The sequence below is a fragment of the Leucoraja erinacea genome, chromosome 2, assembly GCF_028641065.1.
Source record: "Leucoraja erinacea ecotype New England chromosome 2, Leri_hhj_1, whole genome shotgun sequence".
Classification (NCBI taxonomy): Eukaryota; Metazoa; Chordata; class Chondrichthyes; order Rajiformes; family Rajidae; genus Leucoraja; species Leucoraja erinaceus.
Window position 1 is genome coordinate 30,630,574 of NC_073378.1, and position 24,819 is coordinate 30,655,392.

General features: G+C 46.2%; 1 protein-coding gene across 1 annotated transcript in view; it reads right to left on the bottom strand.

Moving 5' to 3' along the window:
• The window catches only part of jarid2b (jumonji, AT rich interactive domain 2b), a 317,228-nt gene that overhangs the window by 63,715 nt on the left and 228,694 nt on the right, over window positions 1–24,819 (bottom strand). Inside the window, 2 exon segments of the mRNA XM_055654246.1 lie at window positions 13,083–13,318; window positions 17,717–17,896. Of these exon segments, the coding sequence (XP_055510221.1) occupies window positions 13,083–13,318; window positions 17,717–17,896 (416 nt within the window).

Consider the following 24,819-nt stretch of genomic DNA (forward strand, 5'->3'; position numbering starts at 1 on the left):
GCTCAAGACCACTCTCCGGTTCATAATTTCATAACATAAGTTGTAGGAGCAGAATTAGGCCATTCGGCCCATCAAGTCTACTCTGCCATTCAGTCATGGCTGATCTATCTTTCCCACTCAACCCCATTCTCCTGCCTTCTCCCCATAACCCCCAACTTATCAAGAATCTGTCAATCTCTGCATGATACTGTAAATACCCATTTACTTGGCCTCCACAGCTGTCAATGCCAATGAATTCCACAGATTCACCATTCGGTGAGTGAAGAAATTCCCCCCCATCTATTTTTTAAGGCTACGTCCTTAAAATTTGGAGGCTATGACCTCTATTCCTAGACTGTCCCACGAGTAGAAACATCCTCTCCACATCCACACTCTCCAGGCCTTTCACAACTTGGTAAGTTTCAGTGAGGTCCTTCTAAATTCTACATTTAGGCTCTGTGCCTTCAAACGCTCATCACATGTTAACCCAATCATTCCTGGGATCATTCTCGTAAACCTCCTCTGGACCCTCTCCAACGCCAGAACATCCTTCTTCAGATATGAAGCCCAAAACTACTCATAATATTCCAAATGGAGTCTGAGCAGTGCCTTATAGAGCCTCAGCATTACATCCCTTAGTTTAGTTTAGTTTATTGTCATGTGTATCGAGGTACAGTGAAAAGCTTTTGTTGCGTGCTAACCAGTCAGCAGAAAGACAATACATGATTACAATCGAGCCGTTCACAGTGTAACATTACATGATAAAGGGAATAACATGAATAACGTTTTGTGTAAGATTAGATCCAGTAAAGGTCAATTAAAGATAGTCCGAAGGTCTTCAACGAGGTAGATGATAGATCAGGACCACTCTCCAGTTGTTGGTAGGATGGTTCAGTTACCTGATCATGAATTGTCTTTCTGCTGACTGGTTAGCACGCAACAAAAAGCTTTTCACTGTTGCTTGGTACACGTGACCATAAACCAAACTAGAAAAAACAAACACGTAACCTCTTCCCTTCCTGTCAGCAGTCATAGAGTCATATAGCATGGAAACGGGCCCTTCGGCCCAACTTGCCATACCGACCAACAAGTCCCAGCTACACTTGTCCCACCTGCCTGCGTTTGGCCCATATCCCTGCAAACCTGTCCTATCCATGTACCTGTTTCACGTTTTCTTAAATATTGCCTCAACTACCTCCTCTGGCAGCTCGTTCCATACACCTACCATCCTTTGTGTATAAAAGTTACCCCTCAGTTTTCCATTCCCCCCCTCACCTTAAACCGATGTCCAATGGTTCTCGATTCCCCAACACCCGTTCACGTGTACCAACAATGGTTCTCTCCAACACCCGCGGACCATGCAGTTTATCCGAGTTTTTAAATTTTCGTTGATCACAGAATTTCTCACCGCAGAGCGTGAAAAATTTCTGATCAGCGTGAGGGCGTGAGAGTTTGCTTGAGGGCGTGATTCGCACGCTCAAAGCATGAGAGTTGGCAGCCCTGGTTTAGTTTAGTTTAGTTTTTTGTCATGTGTACCCAAGTATGGTGAAAAGCTTTTTTGTTGCGTGCTATCCAGTCAGCGGAAAGACTAGACATGATTACAATCAAGCTGTCCACAGTGTACAGAAACATGATAAGGGAGTAACATTTAGTGCAAGGTAAAGTCTAGTCAGGTCCGATTAGAGATAGTCCAATGAGGTAGATAGTAGCTCAGGACTGCTCGCTGGTTGTTGGTAGGAAAGTTCAGTTGCCTGATTCTGCATTCTGTACCTACCCCGTTGCTCTATCTATTGTACTTGAATTGGACTTGACTGTATTTATTTACAGTATTATCTGAGCTGTTTGGATAGAATGTAAAACAAAGCTTTTCACTGTACCTTGGTACACATGACAATAATACACCTAAACCTAATAACTTCTTCAGTTGAGGCAATGATCATGAAGATTCTATACCTTGAATGAGTTAGGCCGAAAGGCTTGTGACCATGCTGTATGACTGTGGCTGGGAGTGGGAGGGTTAGTAGTCTCTTGGCTGCTTCAGCGATTTAGATGCCTGAATACTATCCAACTGTAGGCAAGTAACAGAATCTCATTATTGGGGGCAGTGCAGCGGTAGAGTTGCAGCCTCATAGCGCCAGAGACCCGGGTTCCGTCCTGACCACGGGTGCTGTCTGTACGGAGTTGGTACGTTCTCCCCATGACCGCTTGGGTTTTCTCCAGATGCTCCGGTTTCCTCCCACACTTGCAGGTTCACTGGCTTCAGCAAAAATTGTAAATTGTCCCGAGTGTGTGTAAGATAGTGCTAGTGTATGCACGCAGCGATTGCTGGTCGGCGCGGACTTGGTGGGCCGAAGGGCCTGTTTCCATGCTGCATCTCCAGAGTCTAAAGACAGCAGTTGGTGGTGGAAACACCTTTCAGGAAGCAGAACCTGGTGTCGGAAAGGAGAAAGATAGCAAAGGGGGAACTGGCAAGAGCTATTTTTAAGTTAGTTTGGCCTAAGACAAGACACCAGCTGTCAAATAATAGACACCAGCAAGATGTTTTGTTCCTGCTAACACCAGTGATATTGAGCTGGGGAGAAGTAAAGAGAAGGCTGACACATTGGACAAGTACTGAAATATTTAAACAGTACACAGTGGTACAGCAGTAGAGTTGCTGCCTTACAGCAGCCAGAGGCCCGGGTTCGATCCTGACAACGGGTGCAGTCTGTACGGAGTTTGTACGTTCTCCCCGTGACCTGCATGGGTTTTCTCCGGGTGCTCCGGTTTCCTCCCACACTCCAAAGACGCACAGGTTTATAGATTAATTGGCTTCAGTAAAATTGTAAATTGACCCCTAGTGTGTGTAGGATAGTGTTAGTGTACAGGGATCGCTGGTCGGTGCGGACTCGGTGGGCCAAAGGGCCTGTTTCTGCGCTAAACTAAACTAATCTAAAAGAAACAGACCTATTGTTAATGTAGGAAGAAACTACAGATACCCGTTTAAACTGAAGATGGACACAAAATGCTGGAGTAACTCAGCGGGTTAGAGAAAAGGAATAGATGAAGTATCGGTCGAGAGTGCCGAACATGATGCCTAGTCATACTAATCTCATCTGTCCGCACATGATCCACATCAAACCATTCCTTGCATTTTCTTTACTTTCTCTACTCTTTAGTATAGACCTTTTAGACTTTAGGAATACAGCGCGGAACAGTTTAGATTATTGTCACGTGTACCGAGGGGCAGTGAAAAGCTTTCGTTGTATGTCATCCAGTCGGCGGACAGGCGATACATGATTACAATCTACAGCAATATAGATACATGACAGGCCCTTCGGCCCATTGGGTCTGCACCGACCAGCAATCACCCCGTGCTCTAGAGCTATCCTACACACACACACACACACACACACAGGGGACAATTTACAATTACAATTTTACCGAAGCCATTTAACCTACAAACCTATATATCTTTGGAGGAAACCAGAGCACCCTGAGAAAACTAGAGGCCAGGTCATAATAATTTTGAAGGTGGAGATGAACAGGTTCTTGATTAGTACGGGTGTCAGAGATTACGGGGAGAAGGCAGGAGAATGGGGTTGAGAGGGAAAGATAGATCAGCCATGGTCACAAATCCCTTGCCAAAATTACATTCACGACAGCTCTTATGAAGCTGTGCCACCAGAGGGAACCAAAGAGCCTCTCACCAACTCCGATGCCACTGATTATCAAAATAATTAACCAGGGAACCAAGCAAAGACTCTTGAAAAATGTACCCGGAAATGATTTTAATTACAGTGCTTCGTTAAAATAACTCATCGAACATTAATCTCATGAGGTCTTTTATTTATAATAGGCTTCTTCCTCTCACATATTGTTATCCAGCGGGTCACTAAGGGGTTGCAAGTCCAAATGAGTATATTCCTAGACGCAAGTTTCATAGAACCTCTAGGGCAGCATGGGTGGTGCAGCGGTAGAGTCGCTGCCTCACATCGCCAGAGACCTGGATTTGATGCCACCGTGCCACCCTACATCCTATGCCAACTCACTCATTCATGGGATCGTTTTTGTAAACTTCCTCTGGACCCTCTCCAACACTAGCACATCCTTTCCTCAGGTGTGGGGCCCAAAAGGTTGAATGACACAGTCTGGAAACAGGCCCTTCGGCCCACCAAATCCATACCAACCATCGATCACCTAGTTCCATGTTATCCCATTTTCGCACCCAGTCCCTGCACGCGAAGGGCAATCTAGAGTCCAAATAGCCAGAAGGCATTGGAGCAGAATCATGCCACTCGGCCCATTGAGCCTGCTTTGCCATTCAATCATGGCTGATCTACTTTCCCTCTCAAGCTCATTCTCCTGCCTTTGTCTCCCTTACTAATCAAGAGCCTATCAATCTCCGCTTTGAAACATAGAAAATTGGTGAAGGAGTAGGCCATTCGGCCCTTCGAGCCTGCACCGCCATTCAATATGATCATGACATGACATGGAAAATACCCAATGACTGGTGAATTCCACAGATTCACCACATTCTGGCTAGGGTGGCACGGTGGTGCAGCAGTAGAGTTGCTGCCTCAAAGCACCAGAGACCCGGGTTCCATCCTGACTGCGGGTGCTGTCTGTACGGAGTTTGTACGTTCTCCCCGTGATCGTGTGCGTTTCCTCCGGGTGCTCCGGTTTCCTCCCGCACCACAAAGACGTACAGGTTTGTAGGTTAATTGGCTTCTATAAATTGTCCCTAGTGTGTACGATAGTGCTACCGGACGGCCAGGACAGTGAATATTTTTAAGGCAGAGATTAGTACCGGCGTCAGGGGTTACGAGGAGACGGCAGGAGAATGGGGTTTGGAGAGATAGATCAGCCATGTTTGAATGGTGGAGTAGACTTGATGGGCCGAATGGCCTAATTCTGCTCCTATAACTTATGAACATGATCCTAGTAATCACCACACACGGAAAAAATGGCTACTATACCATGAATGGTTCTTTCACTACAAAACAGCAGTCACTGTGGCGCCAGAGACCTAGGTTCGATCCTAACCAGGGGTGCTGCTTGTGTGGAGTTTGTACGTTCTCCTTGTGACTGCATAGGTTCCCTCTGGGTGCTACGGTTTCCTCCCACGTCCCAAAGATGAGCAGATTTGGAGGTTTCCAGTCAGTGGGAGGGGCTAAGAGTAGAGGGCACAGCCTCAGAATAAATTTCTTTAGTCAGAGTGTGGTGAATCTGTGGAATTCTTTGCCACAGAAGGTTGTGGAGGCCACGTCAGTGGATATTTTTAAGACAGAGATAGACAGATTCTTGATTAGTACGGGTGTCAGGGGTTATCAGGAGACGGCAGGAGAATGGGGTTGAGAGGGAAGCTAGATCAGCCATGATCGAATTGGCAGAGTGTACTCAATGAGCCCAGCGGCCTAATTCTGCTCCTGGACCTTATGGTTATCCGGCCTCTGTAAATTAGTGTGTCGGGACTGGATTTATCAATGGGATAACAAGGAACTAGCACGAGTGGGTAATTGATGGCTGGTATGGATTTGGTGGGCCGAAGGGCCTGTTTCCAGGCTGTATCACTCAACTCAAGTCAAACTCGTTAAACTGAAGCCAAACTGGTCTAACGCAAGCCAAACTCAAGTCAATTCACATGCCTGGTCTTCGTGGAGTATATACTCAGTTTTAAGGTGGATGAGTTGAATGTGCAGATAGCTATTAATGACTATGATATAGTTGGGATCACGGAGACATGGCTCCAGGGCGACCAAGGCTGGGAGCTGAACATCCAGGGATATTCAATATTCAGGAGGGATAGACAGAAAGGAAAAGGAGGTGGGGTAGCGTTACTGATTAGAGAGGGGATTAATGCAATGGAAAGGAAGGACATTATTTTGGAGGATGTGGAATCGGTATGGGTAGAGCTGCGAAACACTAAGGGGCAGAAAACGCTGGTGGGTGTTGTGTACAGGCCACCTAACAGTAGTAGTGAAGTTGGAGATGGTATCAAACAGGAAATTAGAAATGCGTGCGACAAAGGCAAAACAGTTATAATGGGTGACTTCAATCTACATATAGATTGGGTGAATCAAATTGGCAGGGGTGCTGAGGAAGAGGATTTCTTGGAATGTATGCGGGATAGTTATCTAAATCAACATGTAGAGGAACCAACGAGAGAGCAGGCTATTTTAGACTGGGTATTGAGTAATGAGGAAGGGTTAGTTAGCAATCTTGTTGTACGTGCCCCCTTGGGCAAGAGTGACCATAATATGGTTGAGTTCTTCATTAGGATGGAGAGTGACATTGTTAATTCAGAAACAATGGTTCTGAACTTAAAGAAAGGTAACTTTGAGGGTATGAGACGTGAATTGGCCAAGATTGACTGGCAATTAATTCTAAAAGGGTTGACGGTGGATATGCAATGGAAGACATTTAAAGGCTGCATGGATGAACTACAAAAATTGTTCATACCAGTTTGGCAAAAGAATAAATCAGGGAAGGTAGTACATCCGTGGATAAGAAGGGAAATCAGGGATAGTATCAAAGCGAAGGATGATGCGTACAAATTAGCCAGAAAAAGCAGCATACCGGAGGACTGGGAGAAATTCAAAGACCAGCAGAGGAGGACAAAGGGCTTAATTAGGAAAGGGAAAATAGATTATGAAAGAAAACTGGCAGGGAACATAAAAACTGACTGCAAAAGTTTTAATAGATATGTGAAAAGAAAGAGAGATTAGTTAAAACAAATGTAGGTCCCTTGCAGTCAGAAACAGGTGAGTTGATCATGGGGAACAAGGATATGGCGGACCAATTGAATAACTACTTTGGTTCCGTCTTCACTAAGGAAGACATAAATAATTTGCCGGAAATAGCAGGGGACCGCGGGTCAAAGGAGTTGGAGGAATTGAGTGAAATCCAGGTTAGCCGGAAAGTGTTGTTGGGTAAATTGAATGGATTAAAGGCTGATAAATCCCCAGGGCCAGATAGGCTGCATCCCAGAGTACTTAAGGAAGTAGCTCCAGAAATAGTGGATGCATTAGTAATAATCTTTCAAAACTCTTTAGATTCTGGAGTAGTTCCTGAAGATTGGCGGCTAGCAAACGTAACCCCACTTTTTAAGAAGGGAGGGAGAGAGAAAATGGGGAATTACAGACCAGTTAGTCTAACATCGGTAGTGGGGAAACTGCTAGAGTCAGTTATTAAAGATGGGATAGCAGCACATTTGGAAAGTGGTGAAATCATTGGACAAAGTCAGCATGGATTAACGAAAGGTAAATCATGTCTGACGAATCTTATAGAATTTTTCGAGGATGTAACTAGTAGCGTGGATAGGGGAGAACCAGTGGATGTTGTGTATCTGGACTTCCAGAAGGCGTTCGACAAGGTCCCACATAAGAGATTAGTATACAAACTTAAAGCACAAGGCATTGGGGGTTCAGTATGGATGTGGATAGAGAACTGGCTGGCAAACAGGAAGCAAAGAGTAGGAGTAAACGGGTCCTTTTCACAATGGCAGGCAGTGACTAGTGGGGTACCGCAAGGCTCAGTGCTGGGACCCCAGCTATTTACAATATATATTAATGATCTGGATGAGGGAATTGAAGGCAATATCTCTAGGTTTGCGGATGACACTAAGCTGGGGGGCAGTGTTAGCTGTGAGGAGGATGCTAGGAGACTGCAAGGTGACTTGGATAGGCTGGGTGAGTGGGCAAATGTTTGGCAGATGCAGTATAATGTGGATAAATGTGAGGTTATCCATTTTGGTGGCAAAAACGGGAAAGCAGACTATTATCTAAATGGTGGCCGATTGGGAAAGGGGGAGATGCAGCGAGACCTGGGTGTCATGGTACACCAGTCATTGAAGGTAGGCATGCAGGTGCAGCAGGCAGTAAAGAAAGCGAATGGTATGTTAGCTTTCATTGCAAAAGGATTTGAGTATAGGAGCAGGGACGTTCTACTGCAGTTGTACAGGGTCTTGGTGAGACCACACCTGGAGTATTGAGTACAGTTTTGGTCTCCAAATCTGAGGAAGGACATTATTGCCATAGAGGGAGTGCAGAGACGGTTCACCAGACTGATTCTTGGGATGGCAGGACTCTCTTATGAAGAAAGACTGGATAGACTTGGTTTATACTCTCTAGAATTTAGGAGATTGAGAGGGGATCTTATAGAAACTTACAAAATTCTTAAGGGGTTGGACAGGCTAGATGCAGGAAGATTGCTCCCGATGTTGGGGAAGTCCAGGACAAGGGGTCACACCTTAAGGATAAGGGGGAAATCCTTTAAAACCGAGATGAGAAGAACTTTTTTCACACAGAGAGTGGTGAATCTCTGGAACTCTCTGCCACAGAGGGTAGTTGAGGCCAGTTCATTGGCTATATTTAAGAGGGAGTTAGATGTGGCCCTTGTGGCTAAGGGAATCAGGGGGTATGGAGAGAAGGCAGGTACGGGATACTGAGTTGGATGATCAGCCATGATCATATTGAATGGCGGTGCAGGCTCGAATGGCCGAATGGCCTACTCCTGCACCTAATTTCTATGTTTCTATGTTATAAGGAAGCTGGCAGACTTGTGCATTCATAGTAATTGTTGAAAACATGGTAGAAAATATGCTTTGATGCATTCTTTTTAGTTTAGTTTAGAGATACAGCGGGGGAAACAGGCCCTTCGGCCCACCGAGTCCGTGCCGACCAGCGATCACCCCACACACTAACACTACTCTATTCACTAGGGACAATTTACATTTACACCAAGCCAATTAACCTACAAACCTGGATGTCTTTGGAGTGTCGGAGGAAACCGAAGAACGGAGAAAACCCACGCGGTCTACCTCTGCGCCACCGTGCCACCCCTGATGTATCAATTCTATCAGACTCCAGACCAAGTACAAGACGGGCAATAGTTGGTATTAGCAAATGTTCTATTTCTCCCCCATTCCATAAGTTAGAAGTCGTCCTGTGACGATATAGGAGTCTAGACATTAGTCAGGAAGAATTGAGAAGAAAGGGCACAGTGGTGCAGCGGTAGAGTTGCTGTCTCACAGCTCCAGAGACCCGGGTTCGATTCTGACTGCGGGCGTTTGTCTGTACAGAGGTTGTACATTCACCCCGTGACCTGCGTGGGTTTTCTCCAGGTGCTCCGGTTTCCTCCCACACTCCAAAGACGTACAGGTTTGTAGGTTGATTGGCTACGGTAAAAAATTGTAAATTGTCTCTGGTGTGTATGGGACAATGTTAAGAGTACGGGGTGATCACTGGTCGGCGCGGACTCAGTGGGCCGGAAGGCCTGTTTGCTGGCTGTATCTCCAGAACTAAAAATTAAAATTAAAGGAGACTTTGAAAGGGAAATATTATTGGCCCTGGTTCAGGAGCAGTGATGCTCCAAGCTTTCCAGCCACGGTATTTTGCTGTCATCAGTCGACCTACGCCCAAGGGAGACAAACAATGTTCCCAGCAGTGGGGAACGAATTGAGTCAAATCTGTCTCAGTCAACCACCATGGCCAGCTATAGAGAACACGCTGTTCCTGCCCGGGGCTGTCTGCCCAGAAACTCCTGCAATATCAATCTCACACAGGGACACCGAGGTAGGCGGTTCAATCCTCACTGTAGCCAGACACTAAATGCTGGAGTAACTCAGCGAGCCAGGCAGCGCCTCTACTGAAGGGCAAAAACAGGCCCTTCAGCCCACGGAGTCCGTGTCGACCAGCGATCCCCAGACATTAAAACTACCCTACACACACACACACACTTGGGAACATTTAGATTTACACAAAGCCCATTAACCTACAAACCTGTACGTTTTTGGAGTGTGGGAGGAATCCTAATCTCGGAGAAAGCCCATGCAGTCACGGGGAGAACATACAAACTCCATAGTCGGGATCGAACCCGGGTCCCAGGCGCTGCTAAACCTGTAAGGCAGCAACACTACCGCTGCGCCACCGTGCCATTCCCAACAATTCTCAACTTCTACAGATGCACCGTAGAAAGCATTTTATCGGGAAGCGTCACAGCACGGTTTGGAAACTGCTCCATCCAAGATTGTAAGAAATTGCAGACATTTGTGGACGCAGCCCAGACCATCACACAAACCAACCTCCCTTCCATTGACTCCATCTACACCTCACGCTGCCTCGGCAAGGCCAGCAGCATCATCAAGGACACTCGCATCCGGGTCACTCCCTCTTCTCCCCTCTTCCATCGGGCAAAAGGTACAGAAGTGTGAAAACACACACCTCCAGATTCAGGGACAGTTTCTTCCCAGCTGTTATCAGGCAACTGAATCATCCTCCAACAACCAGAGAGCTGTCCTGAACTACTATCTACCTCATTGGTGACCCTCGGACTATCTTTGATTGGACTTTAGTGGCTTTACCTTGCACTAAACGTTATTTCCTTATCGTGTATCTGTACACTGTAAATGGCTCGATTGTCTTTCTGCTGACTGGCTAGCATGCAACAAAAGCTTTTCACTGCACCTCGGTACACGTGACAGTAAACTAAACTGAAACTGAACCTGAAACATCTTTGGAGAAATGGAATAGGTGGCATTTCAGGTCTCGACCCGGAAGGGTATCGATCCGAAACATCACCCGTTCCCTCTCTCCAGAGATGCTGCCTCCAGAGTTACTCCAGCTTTTTGAGTCTACCTGCAGTATGAAAATTGATTTCACTAACTTCAAGTTGCCCATGCTTTCCCTCTCACTCCATCCCTCATCTGAGTTGTCTTAACTAATTTCACTGTACTCCTGATTACATTTGACTGATTGTAGGCCTTGTTGTCTCCTTCCCTTCAGCTAACAATGATCCAGCCTACATTTCCTTTATCTCCGTCCCCTTTGATCTGTCGTTTTCACACCTTACCCATCTATATCTCTGTATCTCCCTCACTCCCCTGACTCATAGTCTGAAGAAGGGTCTCGACCCGAAGCGTCGCCCATTCCTTCTCTCCAGAGATGTTGCCTGACCCACTGAGTTATTCCAGCATTTTGTGTCTATCTTTGGTGTAAAAAGGCATCTGCAGTTTCTTCCTACAACGCTCAATCCACACTGTGGCAGGATTGCCAGATTACTGGCAATAAAACCTTCCCATCTACCAACACGTGGCTTTTATTTATAACAACTGCATTCTAACTTAGCATCTCAAAAAAATAAGTAATAGGACTCTATTCCTTGGAGCGCAGGACGACGATCCAAATGGGGAGAGAATCCAGAAATCGGAGGTGCAAGTCGAATCGATAGTAAAGGAAGGCAAACGCAATGCTGGCATTCATTTCAAGAGGGCTTGTATACAAAATCAGGGATGTAATGCTGAGGCTCTCTAAGGCGCTGGTCTGGCTGTATTTGGAATATTGTGAGCAATTTTGGGCCCCATACACGAGGAATGATGTGCTGGCTTTGGAGAGGGTCCAGAAGAGGTTTACAAGAATTATCCCAGGAATGAATAGGTTAACCTATGAAGAGCGTTTGTCGGCACTGGGCCTGTCCTCGCTGGACTTTAGAAGGATCAGGGGAGACTTCATAGAAACATACAGAATAGTGAAAGGCTTGGGTAGAGTGGATGTGGAGAGGATGTTTACACTAGTGGGAGAGTCTAGACCAGAGGTCATAGGCTAAGAATTATAGGACGTTCTTTTAGGAAGGAGATGAGGAGGAATTTCTTTAGTCAGAGGGTGGTGAATCTGCAGAATTCTTTGCCAGAAAAGGCTGTGGAGGCCGTCAGTGGATATTTTTACAGCAGAGGTGGGTAAATTCTTGATTAGTACGGGTGTCAGAGATTATGGGGAGAAGGCAGGAGAATGGGGTTAGGAAGGAGAAATAGATCAGCCATGATTAAATGGCGGAGTAGACTTGATGGGTCGAATGGCCTAATTCTGCTCCTATCACTTATGACCTTATGATATAAGATCATGAGAGGGGGCAAAGATTTAATCGGAAGCTGGGAAGGGTGCGGAGATTTACGAGGATGGCTGATCTATCTCTCCCTGCTAACCCCATTCTCCTGCCTTCTCCCATAACCTGTAGTAATGAAGGATGTGAGAACATCCTGCCCACCTGTTTAAATTCAGTACAGATTCTTCCCCTCTGTTATTAGGTTTCTAAACGCTTGTATAGAACGCCCATGAGTTTCATTAACTTCATCACTATCCTGTCCATGAATTTCATTAACTTCATCACTATTCATGCCCTCCAGAGATGCTGCCTGACCTTCTGAGCACTCTGTGTCCGTTTGTGTATTTGCCAGTGCTTGCAGTTCTTTCTTTCCAGCACCTGCAATTCCCTGTTTCTACACTGACTATCCCCTTGCCTCCACAGATGCTGCCTGACCCGCTGGATTCCTCCAGCAGTTTGTTTTCTCACTCTGAATTACAGCATCTGCAGCCTTGTACTTCTATACCTCTTGCCCGACGGGAGAGGGAGAGAAGAGGGAGTGTCCGGCGTGAGACTTGTCCTTGATTATGCCGTTGGCCTTGAGTGAGGTTTAGTTTAGCTTACTTTAGTTTAGCGCGGAAACAGGCCCTTCGGCCCACCACGCCGACTAGAAATCACCCCCTATACTAGCCCATACATCTTTACACATGCGAGGGACAATTTACAATTATGCCAAAGCCAATTAACCTACAAACCTGTACGTCTTTGGAGCGTGGGAGGAAACCGGAGATCCTGCTGAAAACGTGGTCATGGGGAGAACGTACACACTCCATACAGACAGCACCCGTAGTTAGGATCGAACCCAATGTCTCTGGCGCTGTAAGGCAGCACCTCTAGCGCTGCGCCACCGTGCTGCCCATAACTGGAGTCAATGGAAGGGAGGTTGGTTTGTGTGATGGTCTGGGTTACGTCCTCAACTCTCTGCCATTTTGCCGATAGCCTTGCGGAGGCAGCGTGAAGTGTAGACGGAGTCAATGGAAGGGAGCAGACAAAATGTGTAGGAAGAGTCTGAAGAAGGGCCTCGATCCGAAAAACGTCACCCATCCCTTCTCTCCAGAGATGTATGCCTGTCCCGCTGAGTTACTCCAGCTTTTTGTGTCTAACAATGGAAGGGAGGTTGGTTTGTGTTGCCTGATGGTCTGGGCTGTCGATATCAATGCCTTTCGATGCAACCATCGCGGACGGCCAATTTTTATTTGACGTACCTGTTGTGTTTGGTGCTCCTGAGGTGGTTTTGTAATAGCTGAGCTGTTAGCAGCAGGTCCTTTAGCTGAGCTGCCCACTTGCGAAGCAGAATTAGCAGCAGCCCCAGTCAAACATGGCTCCTTCTTGCACTCCACCTTGTGGTCACCGTTCCTCTCCTTGACTGGCGTTGCCTCTTTTCCTTTGTGTTTCTGGACAGACTCCTTATCTCTCAAAAGCTTGCCCGAGCCATTCAACGCTGAGTGGGGTGGTGGGGAGAGGAAAAAATGCACACATGTTAATCACAGATTCAGCGGCGGCACGGTGGCGTAGCGGAAGAGTTGCTGCCTCACAGCGCTTACAGCGCCAGAGACCCGCCTTCGATCCCGACCCCTCTGCACGGAGCTTGTACGTTCTCCATGTGGGGTTTTCTCCGAGATCTTCGGTTTCCTCCCACACTCCGAAGATGTGCAGGTTCTGGGCACCGTGTTATAGGAAAGATGTTGCCAAGCTGGAGAGGGTACAGAGAAGATTTACAAGGATGTTCTCAGGACTCGAGGGTCCGAGTTATAGGGCGAGGTTGAATGGGCTGGGACTCTTATTCCATGGAGGGCAGGAGGATGAGGGATGATCTTATAAAGACGTACAAAATCATGAGATGAATAGATCGGGTAGACGCTCTTACCCAGAGTAGGGGATCGAGAACCAGCGGACGTAGGTTCAAGGTGAGGGGGAGAAAGATTTGATAGGGATCTGAGGGGTCACATTTTCACACAAAGGGTGGCGGGTGTATGGAACAAGCTGCCAGAGGAGGTAGTTGAGGCTGGGACTATCCCAACGTTTAAGGAACAGTTAGACAAGTACATGGATAGGACAGGTTTGGAGGGATAAGGAGCAAATGCGGGCATGTGGATCGAGTGTAGATGGAGTATGTTTGACGGTGTGGGTAAGTTGGGCCGAAGGGCCTGTTTCCATGCTGTGTGAATCTATGACTCTAAAAACAAACCTGGGGCTCGGATCGGCAGCAATTAACGCTCCGAGTATAAACCAATGACGTATTCTCGATGACGTCCCCCAAGCCACAGCAACATACAGACTGGCTACCACTTCACCAGGTATGAATGAACCTTCTGTAAAAAATGGATTAAGCTGTCCAAACAAAACTCTAACCGGGCTGTTTATATTCAGCCTGAAACTGCCTCTTACCAAATGGTGCTTCCAATAGGTTGGAGAATGTCGAGCCCCTTGACCAGCGTTACATTTCCTTGCACACCCATCAATCCTCAAAGCCCTGTCCCACGGTACGAGTTCATTCCAAGAGTTCTGCCGAGTTTGCCCTGAATCGCACTCGGAGATTTACGGTAATGGCCACTCGTCGGTACTCAGGGCTCTCGTGGACATTTTTCAACATGTCTTCCCGTGCTTACCTGCCGTTAGCGAGTCTTCCCGAGTACCTGCTGTTAGCGCTGAGTCATTCCCGAGCTCCGACGTACCCGCTACGGCCATTCTCCGTGCTTACCATGAGTTTGATTTTTTTTAAACTCGAGAGAGCTGTTGGAATAAACTCGTACCGTGGGATGGGGCTTTTAGACTGAAGATATAGACACAAAAAGCTGGTGTAACTCAGTGGGTCAGACAGTATAGTGGTGTCAGTATAGTGAAAGGCTTGGATAGAGTGGATGTGGAGAGGATGTTTCCACTAATGGGAGAGTCTAGGACCAGAGGTCACAGCCTCAGAATTAACGTTCCTTTATGAAGGAGATGAGGAGGAATTTCATTAGTCAGAGGGTGGTGAATCTGTGGAATTCATTGCCACAGAAGGCTGTGGAGGCCAGGCAGTGGATATTTTTAAGGCAGAGATAGATAGATTCTTGATTAGTGCGGGTGTCAGAGGTTATGGGGAGAAGGCAGGAGAATGGGGTTAGGAAGGAGAGATAGATCAACCATGATTGAATGCGGAGTAGACCTGATGGTGCGAATGGCCTAATTCTGCTCCTATCACTTATGAACATGAGCATCTGTGGAGAAAAGGAATAGGTAACGTTTCGGGTCGAGACCCTACCCGAAGCGCCACCTATTTCTTCTCTCCAGAGATGCTGCCTGACCCACTGTGTTACTCCAGCTTTTTGTGTCTATCTCTGGTTCATTTGTGTAAGAAAGAACTGCAGATGCTGATTTAAATCAAAGGTAGAAACAAAATGCTGGAGTCACTCAGCGGGTGAGGCAGCATCTCTGGAGAGAAGGAATGGGTGACTTTTTTGGGTCGAGACCCTTCTTCAGTCTGAGTTGCTGACTTACTGCACCAGAGACCCGTGTTCGATCCTGACTACGGGTGCTGTCTGTACGGAGTTTATACGTTCTCCCTGTGACTTACGTGGGTTTTCTCTGGGTCCTCTTGTTTCCTCCCACACTCCAAAGACGTGTAGGTTTGTAAGTTAATGAGTTTGGTATAATTAGAATATTGCCCATAGTGTATGTAGGATAGTGTCAGTGTACAGGGATCGCTGGCCGGCACGGACTCGGTGGGCCGAAGGGCCTGTTATCACTAAATTAAATTAACTAACTTTTTTTTTCCTCGTTTATTATAGTGCTGTGGGGGACTTAGGATTTCATTGTTCTGTCTTGGACATTTGACAATAAAACACTCTTGATTCTTAACTTGACTGAGTAGGGATCGCTGGTCGGCACGGACTCGGTGGGCTGAAGGGCCTGTTTCCGCGCTGTATCTCTCAATTCAACTAAACTAAAAAAAACATTATGAATATGGCGGTAGTCAACTTTCTCATCCGGGTGATGTACCAACAGCAACCGACTGGTTCCACCAAGATGCAGCACAGAACGACATAGGAGATCCTTTATCCCTGTGGCTGTCAAACTGTACAACTCCTGCCCCTTCTGTCATGGGGGAGACTGACCCCCCACCCCCCATCCCCATCTTTGCACATCTTTCATCCTGAACTGTTCCACTGGATAATCTAATTTCATGTTTGTCTAGTATTCCATATGTGTCGTGCAATAACTGGTCATTAAATGTCCCGCTGAGTTACTCCAGCATTTTGTGTCCACCTTCGATTTCAACCAGTGCCTGCAGTTCTTTCCTGCACTTAAATGTCATTATTATTAGAATGCACATGACACTTTCAATGCCTTGTAACCGTATACTTTGACTGGTGGCAGAACCATTTCCCTCTGGGATCAATAAAATTCCATCACACCATATCGTATCGATATGAGTAGATGTGGAGAGGTTGTTTCCACTGGTGGGTGAGTCTAGGACCAGAGGTCATAGCCTCAGAATTGAAGGGCGCTCTTTTAAAAAAGACGCGAGGAGGAACCTTTTTAGTCAGAGGGGAGTGAATCTGTGGAACTCATTGCCATAGAGGGCAGCGGAGACCAAGTCAGTGGACATTTTTAAGGCAGAGATCGACAAATTCTTGATTGGTACAGGTGTCACGGGTAATGGGGAGAAGGCAGGAAAATGGGATTAGGAGGCAGAGATCAGACATGATTGAATGTGTAGGAAGGAACTGCAGGTGCTGGTTTCAACCAAATATAGACACAAAAAGCTAGAGTAACTCAGCGGGTCAGGCAGCATCTCTGGTGAGAAGGAATGGGTGAGAGCCTTTTTCAGGGTCAGGGTGAGGAAGGGTCTCGACCCGAAACGTCACCCATTCCTGCTCCCCAGAGATGGTGCTTGTCCTGTTGAGTTACTCCAGTTTCTTGTGTCTAGCCATGATTGAATGGCGGAGTAGACTCTATGGGCTGATTGGCCTAATTCTACTCCGACAACTTGTGTGAACTGGTGTATCTTGTCGTAGGTTGCTAGTTTTAAGGGATTGGACACGCTAGAGGCAGGAAACATGTTCCTGATGTTGGGGGAGTGCAGAACCAGGGGCCACAGTTTAAGAATAAAGGATGGACCATTTAGAACGGAGACGAGGAAAAATGTTTTCATCCAGAGGGTTGTGAATCTGTGGAATTCTCTGCCTCAGAAATCAATGGAGGCCAATTCTCTGGATGCTTTCAAGAGAGTTAGATAGAGCTCTTAAAGATAGTGGAGTTTGGTATATGGGGAGAAGGCAGGAACGGAGTACTGATTGTGGATGATCAGCCATAATAATAATAATAATAATAGAAACATAGAAACATAGAAAATAGGTGCAGGAGTAGGCCATTCGGCCCTTCGAGCCTGCACCGCCATTCAATATGATCATGGCTGATCATCCAACTCAGTATCCCATCCCTGCCTTCTCTCCATACCCCCTGATCCCTTTAGCCACAAGGGCCACATCTAACTCCCTCTTAAATATAGCCAATGAACTGGCCTCAATCTTATTTATATAGCACATTTTTAGTCAACTTGCATTGACCCCAAAGTGCTTCACATAATTACATTACATTTTACACACAGGCAAAGGTGGGTGAAGTGTCTTGCCCCAAGACACAACGACAGTATGCACTCCAAGCGGGATTCGAACCGGCTACCTTCCGGTCGCCAGCCGAACACTTAGCCCATTGCGCCATCTGTCGGCCATGATCACAGTGAATGGCGGTGCTGGCTCGAAGGCTGAATGGCGGTGCTGGCTCGAAGGCCCGAAAGGCCTACTCCTGCACCTGTTGTCTATTGTCTGTTTTGATAAGTTCTAAGCTGACCTACCGTGACCATTGAGGACTTGTTTACCCTGCACCTTCCCCTTTCGCGGTGTCGACTGGCATGAAGATGAAGCATTGCTGGGAAGTGTTTTGACATCTTCACACTCGTCATCCTCCTCCACTTCATCAATGTCATCCTGGGAACTTCCGAAATACATCATGTTGTTCGGCAGGGCCGGAGAGCCTGAATGTAAATTAAAAAAAACATGTAGGATGGAACTACAGATGCTGCGTTACACCACAGATAGACACAAAGTGTTGGAGTAACTCAGTGGGACAGGCAGCATCTCTGGAGAGAAAGAATCAGTGATGGTTTCGGGTCGAGACCCTTCATAAGGTCATAAGGAATAGAGTAGACATGCCATTCGGCCCATCTAGTCTACTCCGCCATTCAATCATGGCTGATCTATCTCTCCTTCCAAACCCCATTCTCCTGCTTTCTCCCCATAACCTCAAGAATCTATCTAGCTCTGCCTTAAAAATATCCACTGACTTTACAGCATTCTCTGGGAAAGAATTCCACAGGTTCTCCACCCTCTGACTAAAGATATTTCTCCTTGTCTCCTTCCTAACGGGTCTCGTCCCAAAACGTCACCTATTCCTTCTCTCCAAAGATGCTGTCTGACCCGCTGAGTTACTCCAGCATTTTGTGCCTGTCTTCAGATAAAATAATCGGTCTGCTGGTTCAGCACTAAGAACTTTTGAAAACTTTTGTCGGCACCAGAAACGTGGTGACTCTTTGTGCACTGCCTGGGAAATGGTCTGCTATATGATTTTATCGAGTTGTTTGCAAAAACAAAGCATTTCACTGTATCTACCCACGTACATTTGGCAATAAAGTATCATTGAATTAGTTCACATTCATAAAGGTAGACAAAATTGCTGGAGAAGCTCAGCGGGTGCGGCAGCATCTATGGAGCGAAGGAAATAGGAAACTTTTCTTCATTCATAAAAGCACCCAACATTCATAAAGGCAGCTTCACATTCATAAAGGCAGCAAACACCATCAGACCTCCACACAACCCTGGCCACGCTCTCATCTCACTCATGCCATCGGGAAGAAGGTACAGGAGCCTGAAAACTGTAACGTCCAGGTTCAGGAGCAGCTTCTTAGAGTCATGGAGTGCTACAGTGTGGAAACAGGCCCTTCGACCCAAATTTCCCACACCGGCTACACTAGTCCCAGCTGCCAGCATTTGTCTCAAATCCTTCCAAACCTGTCCTATCCATGTACCTGTATAGCTGTTTCTTAAATGATGGGATAGTCCCAGCCTCAACTACCTCCTCTGGCAGCTTGTTCCATACACCCACCACCCTTTGTGTGAAAAAGTTACTCCTCAGACTCGGGTGCAGTCTGCACGGAGTTTGTATGCTCTCCCCGTGACCTGCGTGGGTTTTCTCTGAGCTTCGGTTTCCTTCCGCACTCCAAAGACGTGCAGGTTTGTACGTTAATTGGCTTGGTGTAAATCTTTTCCCCTTCATCTTGAACCAATGTCCTCTGGTCCTCGATTCACCTATTCTGGGCAAGAGATTCTGTGCATTTACCCGATCTATTCCTTTCATGATCTTAAACACCCTTATAGGATCACACCTCACCCTCCTGCACTCCAAGAAATAGAGTCCCAGCCTACTCAACCTCTGCCTATAACTCAGACCCTTGAATCCTGGGAACATTATTGGCTATATTTAAGAGGGAGTTAGATGTGGCCCTTGTGGCAAAAGGGGTCAGGGGGTATGGAGAGAAGGCAGGTACGGGATACTGAGTTGGATGATCAGCCATGATCATATTGAATGGCGGTGCAGGCTCGAAGGGCCGAACGGCCTACTCCTGCACCTATTTTCTATGTTTCTATATTTCTAACATCCTGATAAATCTTCTCTGTACCCTTTCCAGCTTGACAACATCTTTCCTATAACACGGTGTCCAGAACTACAGCCATCAGGATATTAAACACTACAACTTTCAAATAATCTTGACTTGTCTGACACAGTCTTCTGTGGCAATGAATTCCACAGATTCACCACCCTCTAACTAAAGAAATTCCTCCTCATCTCCTTTGTAAAGGAACGTACAAAAGATCGCCTGTAGCAGTCTGGAGAAGAGTCCTGACCCTCTGCCCATTCCCTCACAGATGCTGCCTGAGCCCCGCTGAGTTCCTCCAACAGTTTGTATTTTGCTCAAGATCCCAGCATCTGCAGTTCCTTGGGTCTCAATCTCACAAACTGACATTTATCCCATAAAATATAAAAACTGGAGCAATGTCAATTACCAGGTCAATTTTCTGGCACTCTCAAGATATGACGGTATGTAAAAAGGCAAAAGAAACAACAACAAAAAAGCGCCAGAGACACTGGTTCGATCCTGACTACGGGTGCAGTCTGCACGGAGTTTGTATGCTCTCCCCGTGACCTGCGTGGGTTTTCTCTGAGAGCTTCGGTTTCCTTCCGCACTCCAAAGACGTGCAGGTTTGTACGTTAATTGGCTTGGTGTAAATGTAAAATTGTCCCCAGTGTGTATTGGGTTTGTGCTAATTCCCTCTCATCCTTCTAAACTCCAGAGTGTACAAGCCCAGCTGGTCGGTGCGGACTCGGTGGGACGAAAGGCCTGTTTCCGCGCTGTATCTCTAAAACTAAAACAAAAAAATATCTCAAGCACATTTTGGGCAGGGTGGGAGGGAAGAGAAAAGAGAGACACAGAGTTCTGGATTAACTCAGCGGGTCAGTCCGCATCTCTGCAGACAAAGGATGGTTGACGTTTTGGATCAGGTCTCTTCTTCAGATGAAGGGAAGAGTATAGACTGGAAAATGGAAGAGGAAGGGTGGGTTACGTTAACAAGGAACTATTTCAAGAATACACGCAACAGTCCAACACTACAACCATCCTAACTACTAGAGAGCAGTCCTGAACTACTATCTACCTCATTGGTGACCCTCGGACTATCTTTGATTGGACTTTACTGGGTTTACTTTGCACTAAATGTTATTCCTTTATCATGTATCTATACACCGTAAATGGATCGATTGTAAACATGTATTGTCTTTCGCTGGCTGGTTAGCACGCAACAAAAGCTTTTCACTGTACCTCGGTACACGTGACAATAAACTAAACTGAACTGAACCACTAGGTGAATTACAAAATTCCTTGTAAAAACACTAAATAAAAACATAATTTTTAATGTTTTTATATAGGCACAGCAGTAGATTTGCTGCCTTCCATCGCCAAAGACCCAGTTTCATTCCCGGCTATGGGTGCTGTCTATACGGAGTTTGTACCTTCTTCCCGTGACTGCATGGGTTTTCTCCAAGATCTTCGGTTTCCTCCCACATTCCAAAGACGTATCGGTTTGTAGGTAAATTGGCTTTGGTATAAATGTAAATTGTTCCAAATGTGTGTGGGGCAGTGATAATGTGCGGGGATCGCTGGTCGGTGCGGACTCGATGGGCCGAAGGGCCCGTTTCCGCGCTGTATCTCTAAACTAAACTAAAATTAATTCCTTTTGATAAGGAAGATGATTTATGGTATAAATGAGCAGGAAACTTTATCGCTCCGTAAACACAGCTGGGAGCACTTTGGATTTGTCCCGGTGTCTATCCGGTAATGACAAAGGTTACGGGTCTCCGGGAAGCGAGGGGGGGGGGGGTGTCACAGGGTCACGTCGAGAAGGAAGTCCATTATCCAAAGAAGTGGAGGCATTGTGCGGACGGCAGCCCTGGCTTGTGGTGTCAGGCGGCAGTATCCGTGTCCGTATCGGTGTTGTATCAAAAGATAGACACAAAATGCTGGAGTAACTCAGCGGGACAGGCAGCATCTCCGGAAAGAAGGAATGGGTGACTTTTCAGGACACACAGTAATGAGTTTCCACTTCCATTTTAGTGAAGCAAACAGCAAGAAGAGCACGCACAGTATCTGGTAACGATGATCTCTTTGAAGGAGGCTACAACTGAGTGGCTCTGCAGTCATTTTAGTGCAACTGATGGACCAACACAGGCAGCAAGCAGGAACAAAGCATCACAGAACACAGAACCGTGCTCAGAACCGAGTAAAGCACCACAGCCAGGGCAAGAAGACGGAGAGTTTTCATTAGCGCAACCAGGGAACCAGCGATGGCCCGAAATTTACAAAATGCTGGAGTAACTCAGCAGGTCAGACAGGATCTCAGCAGGTCAAACAGGAAAGAAGGAATAGGTGACTTTTCGGGACGAGTCCCTTCTTCAGACTAAGAGTCAAGACAGAGGAAAAAGAGAGATATAAACAGTGATAGAGAGACATTGAACAAATGAATGAAAGATGCAAAAAAGTAACTGATAAAGGGAGCAGGCCATAGTTAGCTGTGGGCTAGGGGAAAATTAGGTACAGACAATGAGACTCAACAAGACGACTATGAAACTTGTACAACAACTTGGGTGGGGGAGGGACAGAGAGAGGGGATGCAAGAGTTACTTGAAGTTAGAGAAATCAATATTCAAACAGCTGGGTCTTACGCTGCCCAAACAAAATATGAATCCTTCCTACTCTGTTTAGTATCAGTTTGGTTTATTGTCACGTGTACTGAGGTACAGTGAAATGTTTTTGTGGCGTGCTAACCAGTCAACAGAAAGATAATACATTCACACGATAAGGGAATTACGTTTAGTGCAAGATAAGGCCAGTATAGTGCGATCAAACTTAGTCCAATGGTCTCCGATGAGGTAGAGAGTAGTTCAGGACAGCTCTCTAGTTGTTGATAGGATGGTTCAGTTGCCTGTTAACAGTTGGGAAGAAATTGTCCCTGAATTTGGAGCTGTGCGTTTTCACACTTCTGTACCTTTTGCCCCATGGGAGAGGGGAGAAGAAGGAGTGACCGGGGTGCGACTTGTCCTTGATTATGCTGCTGGCCTTGCCGAGGCAGCGTGAGGTATGTGGAAATTCAATGGAAGGGAGGTTGGTTTGTGTGATGGTCTGAATTGTGTCCACAATTTGTTGCAATTTCTTGATGGAGCTGTTCCCAAACCAAGCTGCGATGCATTCTGATAAAATGCTTTCTACGGCGCATCTGTAGAAGTTGCAGGCGTCTTCCAATGTGCTCCTGGTTCTCAGGCCTTGAAGACCGACAACTTTAGAGATACAGCGCGGAAACCCGGCCCTTCGGCCCACTGAATCCATGCCGCCCATCGATCCCCGTACACTAGCATTTTCCTACACACACTAGGGACAATTTACAATTTTTACCAAAGCCAATTAGCCTACAAACCTGTACGCATTTGGAGTGTGGGAGGAAAGCGGAGCACCCAGTTAAAAAACTTCTCTTATGGTTAAGATAACGGCCAAAACCATTTCTCTTCCACCTGCATATTATCCATAATCTGCATATCCATGTGCCTATCCAAAAGCCTTTTTTTTTGCCTCAAATGCCTCACAGACGTCCAAAGAGATGCTTTAAAGTATTAGGGCACAACAGGTTACTGCTTTCACCAAAATCATTGTGAAACTATATGACACGGTGGGGCAGGGGTCAGGTTGCTGCCTCATAACCTTTAGTTGTTTACTTTTATGTTTATTGTTTAACCCTGAAGTGGGATTGGAATTGCCTTATGTGTCGGAAAGAACAGCAGATGCTGGTTTAAATCGAAGGTAGGAACAAAATGTTGGAGTAAATCAGCAGGGCAGGCAGCATTGCTGCCTGCCCCGCTGATTTACTCCAGCATTTTGTGTCTACCTTCGATTTAAACCAGCATCTGCAGTTCTTTCCTACACATGCTGCCTGTCCCACTGAGTTACTCCAGCATTTTGGGTCCACCTTGGAACTACTTTCATTTAGTGTACTGTCACGTATACCAAGGTACATTGAAAAAAAATTGTCGCGTGCTGTGCATGATATGTGGATGCTCTGGTTTCCTCCCACACTCCAAAGACGTACAGGTTTGTAGGTTAATTGGCTTCAGTCAAATTGTAAATTATCCCTAGTGTGTGTTGGATAGTGCGGGGATCGCTGGTTGGTGCGCACCTGGGGCCGTAAGGCCTTGTTTCTAAACTGTACTAAACTAAACTAAATGTACTATATACTGTTCAAGAAGGAACTGCAGATGCTGGAAAATCAAAGGTAGACAAAATTGCTGGATAAACTCAGCGGGTGCAGCAGCATCTATGGAGCGAAGGAAAAAAGTACAATATACTGTTTAGTTTATTGCCACGTGTACCGAGGTACAGTGTGTTTTGTTTTGTGTTGTCCAGCCAGTGAAAAGGCAATACATGATTACAATCGAGCCGTTTGCAGCAAATTAAATCTGAACTAAAATATACAAAAATGTAACATGTACTTTAACCAAAATTGCAACCAGTTTATTTTTCTCAAATGTTGGCATTACTTTTTTAGGAGGAAATTAAAAAACTGCAGAAAAATTACTTCTTTCACACGTCCAACATTCTGTCAGTTCAAGAGGTGACAGCAAATCTGTGCCCACAACTTCGTTAACAGTTCCCTCTATCTAATAGTAACAGAATGATACAGTGTACAAACAGGCCCTTCGGCCCAACTTGCCCACACTGGCCAACATGTCCCAGCTACACTAGTCCCACCTGCCTGCGTTTGGCTCATGTCCTGCAAAACCTGTCCTATCCATGCATCCGTCTAACTGTTTCAGTCCCAGCCTCAACTATCTCCTCTGGCAGCTTGTTCCATACACCCACCTCTTTTTGTGTGAAAAGAAGTTACCCCTCAGGTTCATATGAAATCTTTTCCCCTTCACCATAAACCTATATCCTCAATTCCCCTACTCTGGGCAAGAGACTCTGTGCATCAACCTGTTCTATTCCTCTCATGGTTTTATACACCTCTTTCAGATCACCCCTCATCCTCCTGTGCTCTAGGGAATTGAGTCTGACTGAAACCTCTCCCTATAGTTCTGCCTTGCCAACAATATGTCTGTCCTTTCCTTCTTTGTGTTTTAATTGTGTGTGTTAAATGTATGTTTTTAGTGTTCTTTAGCTTATTTTATGTGGGGGGTGGGGTTGGGGGAAACATTTTCTAATCTGTTACCTCAACGGAGATGCGATTTTTTTCTGTATCGTATCTCCGTCCACACTGCAGCTTAACATCGAGGAGTTGGCGGCCTCTGCTGGAGAGCTCC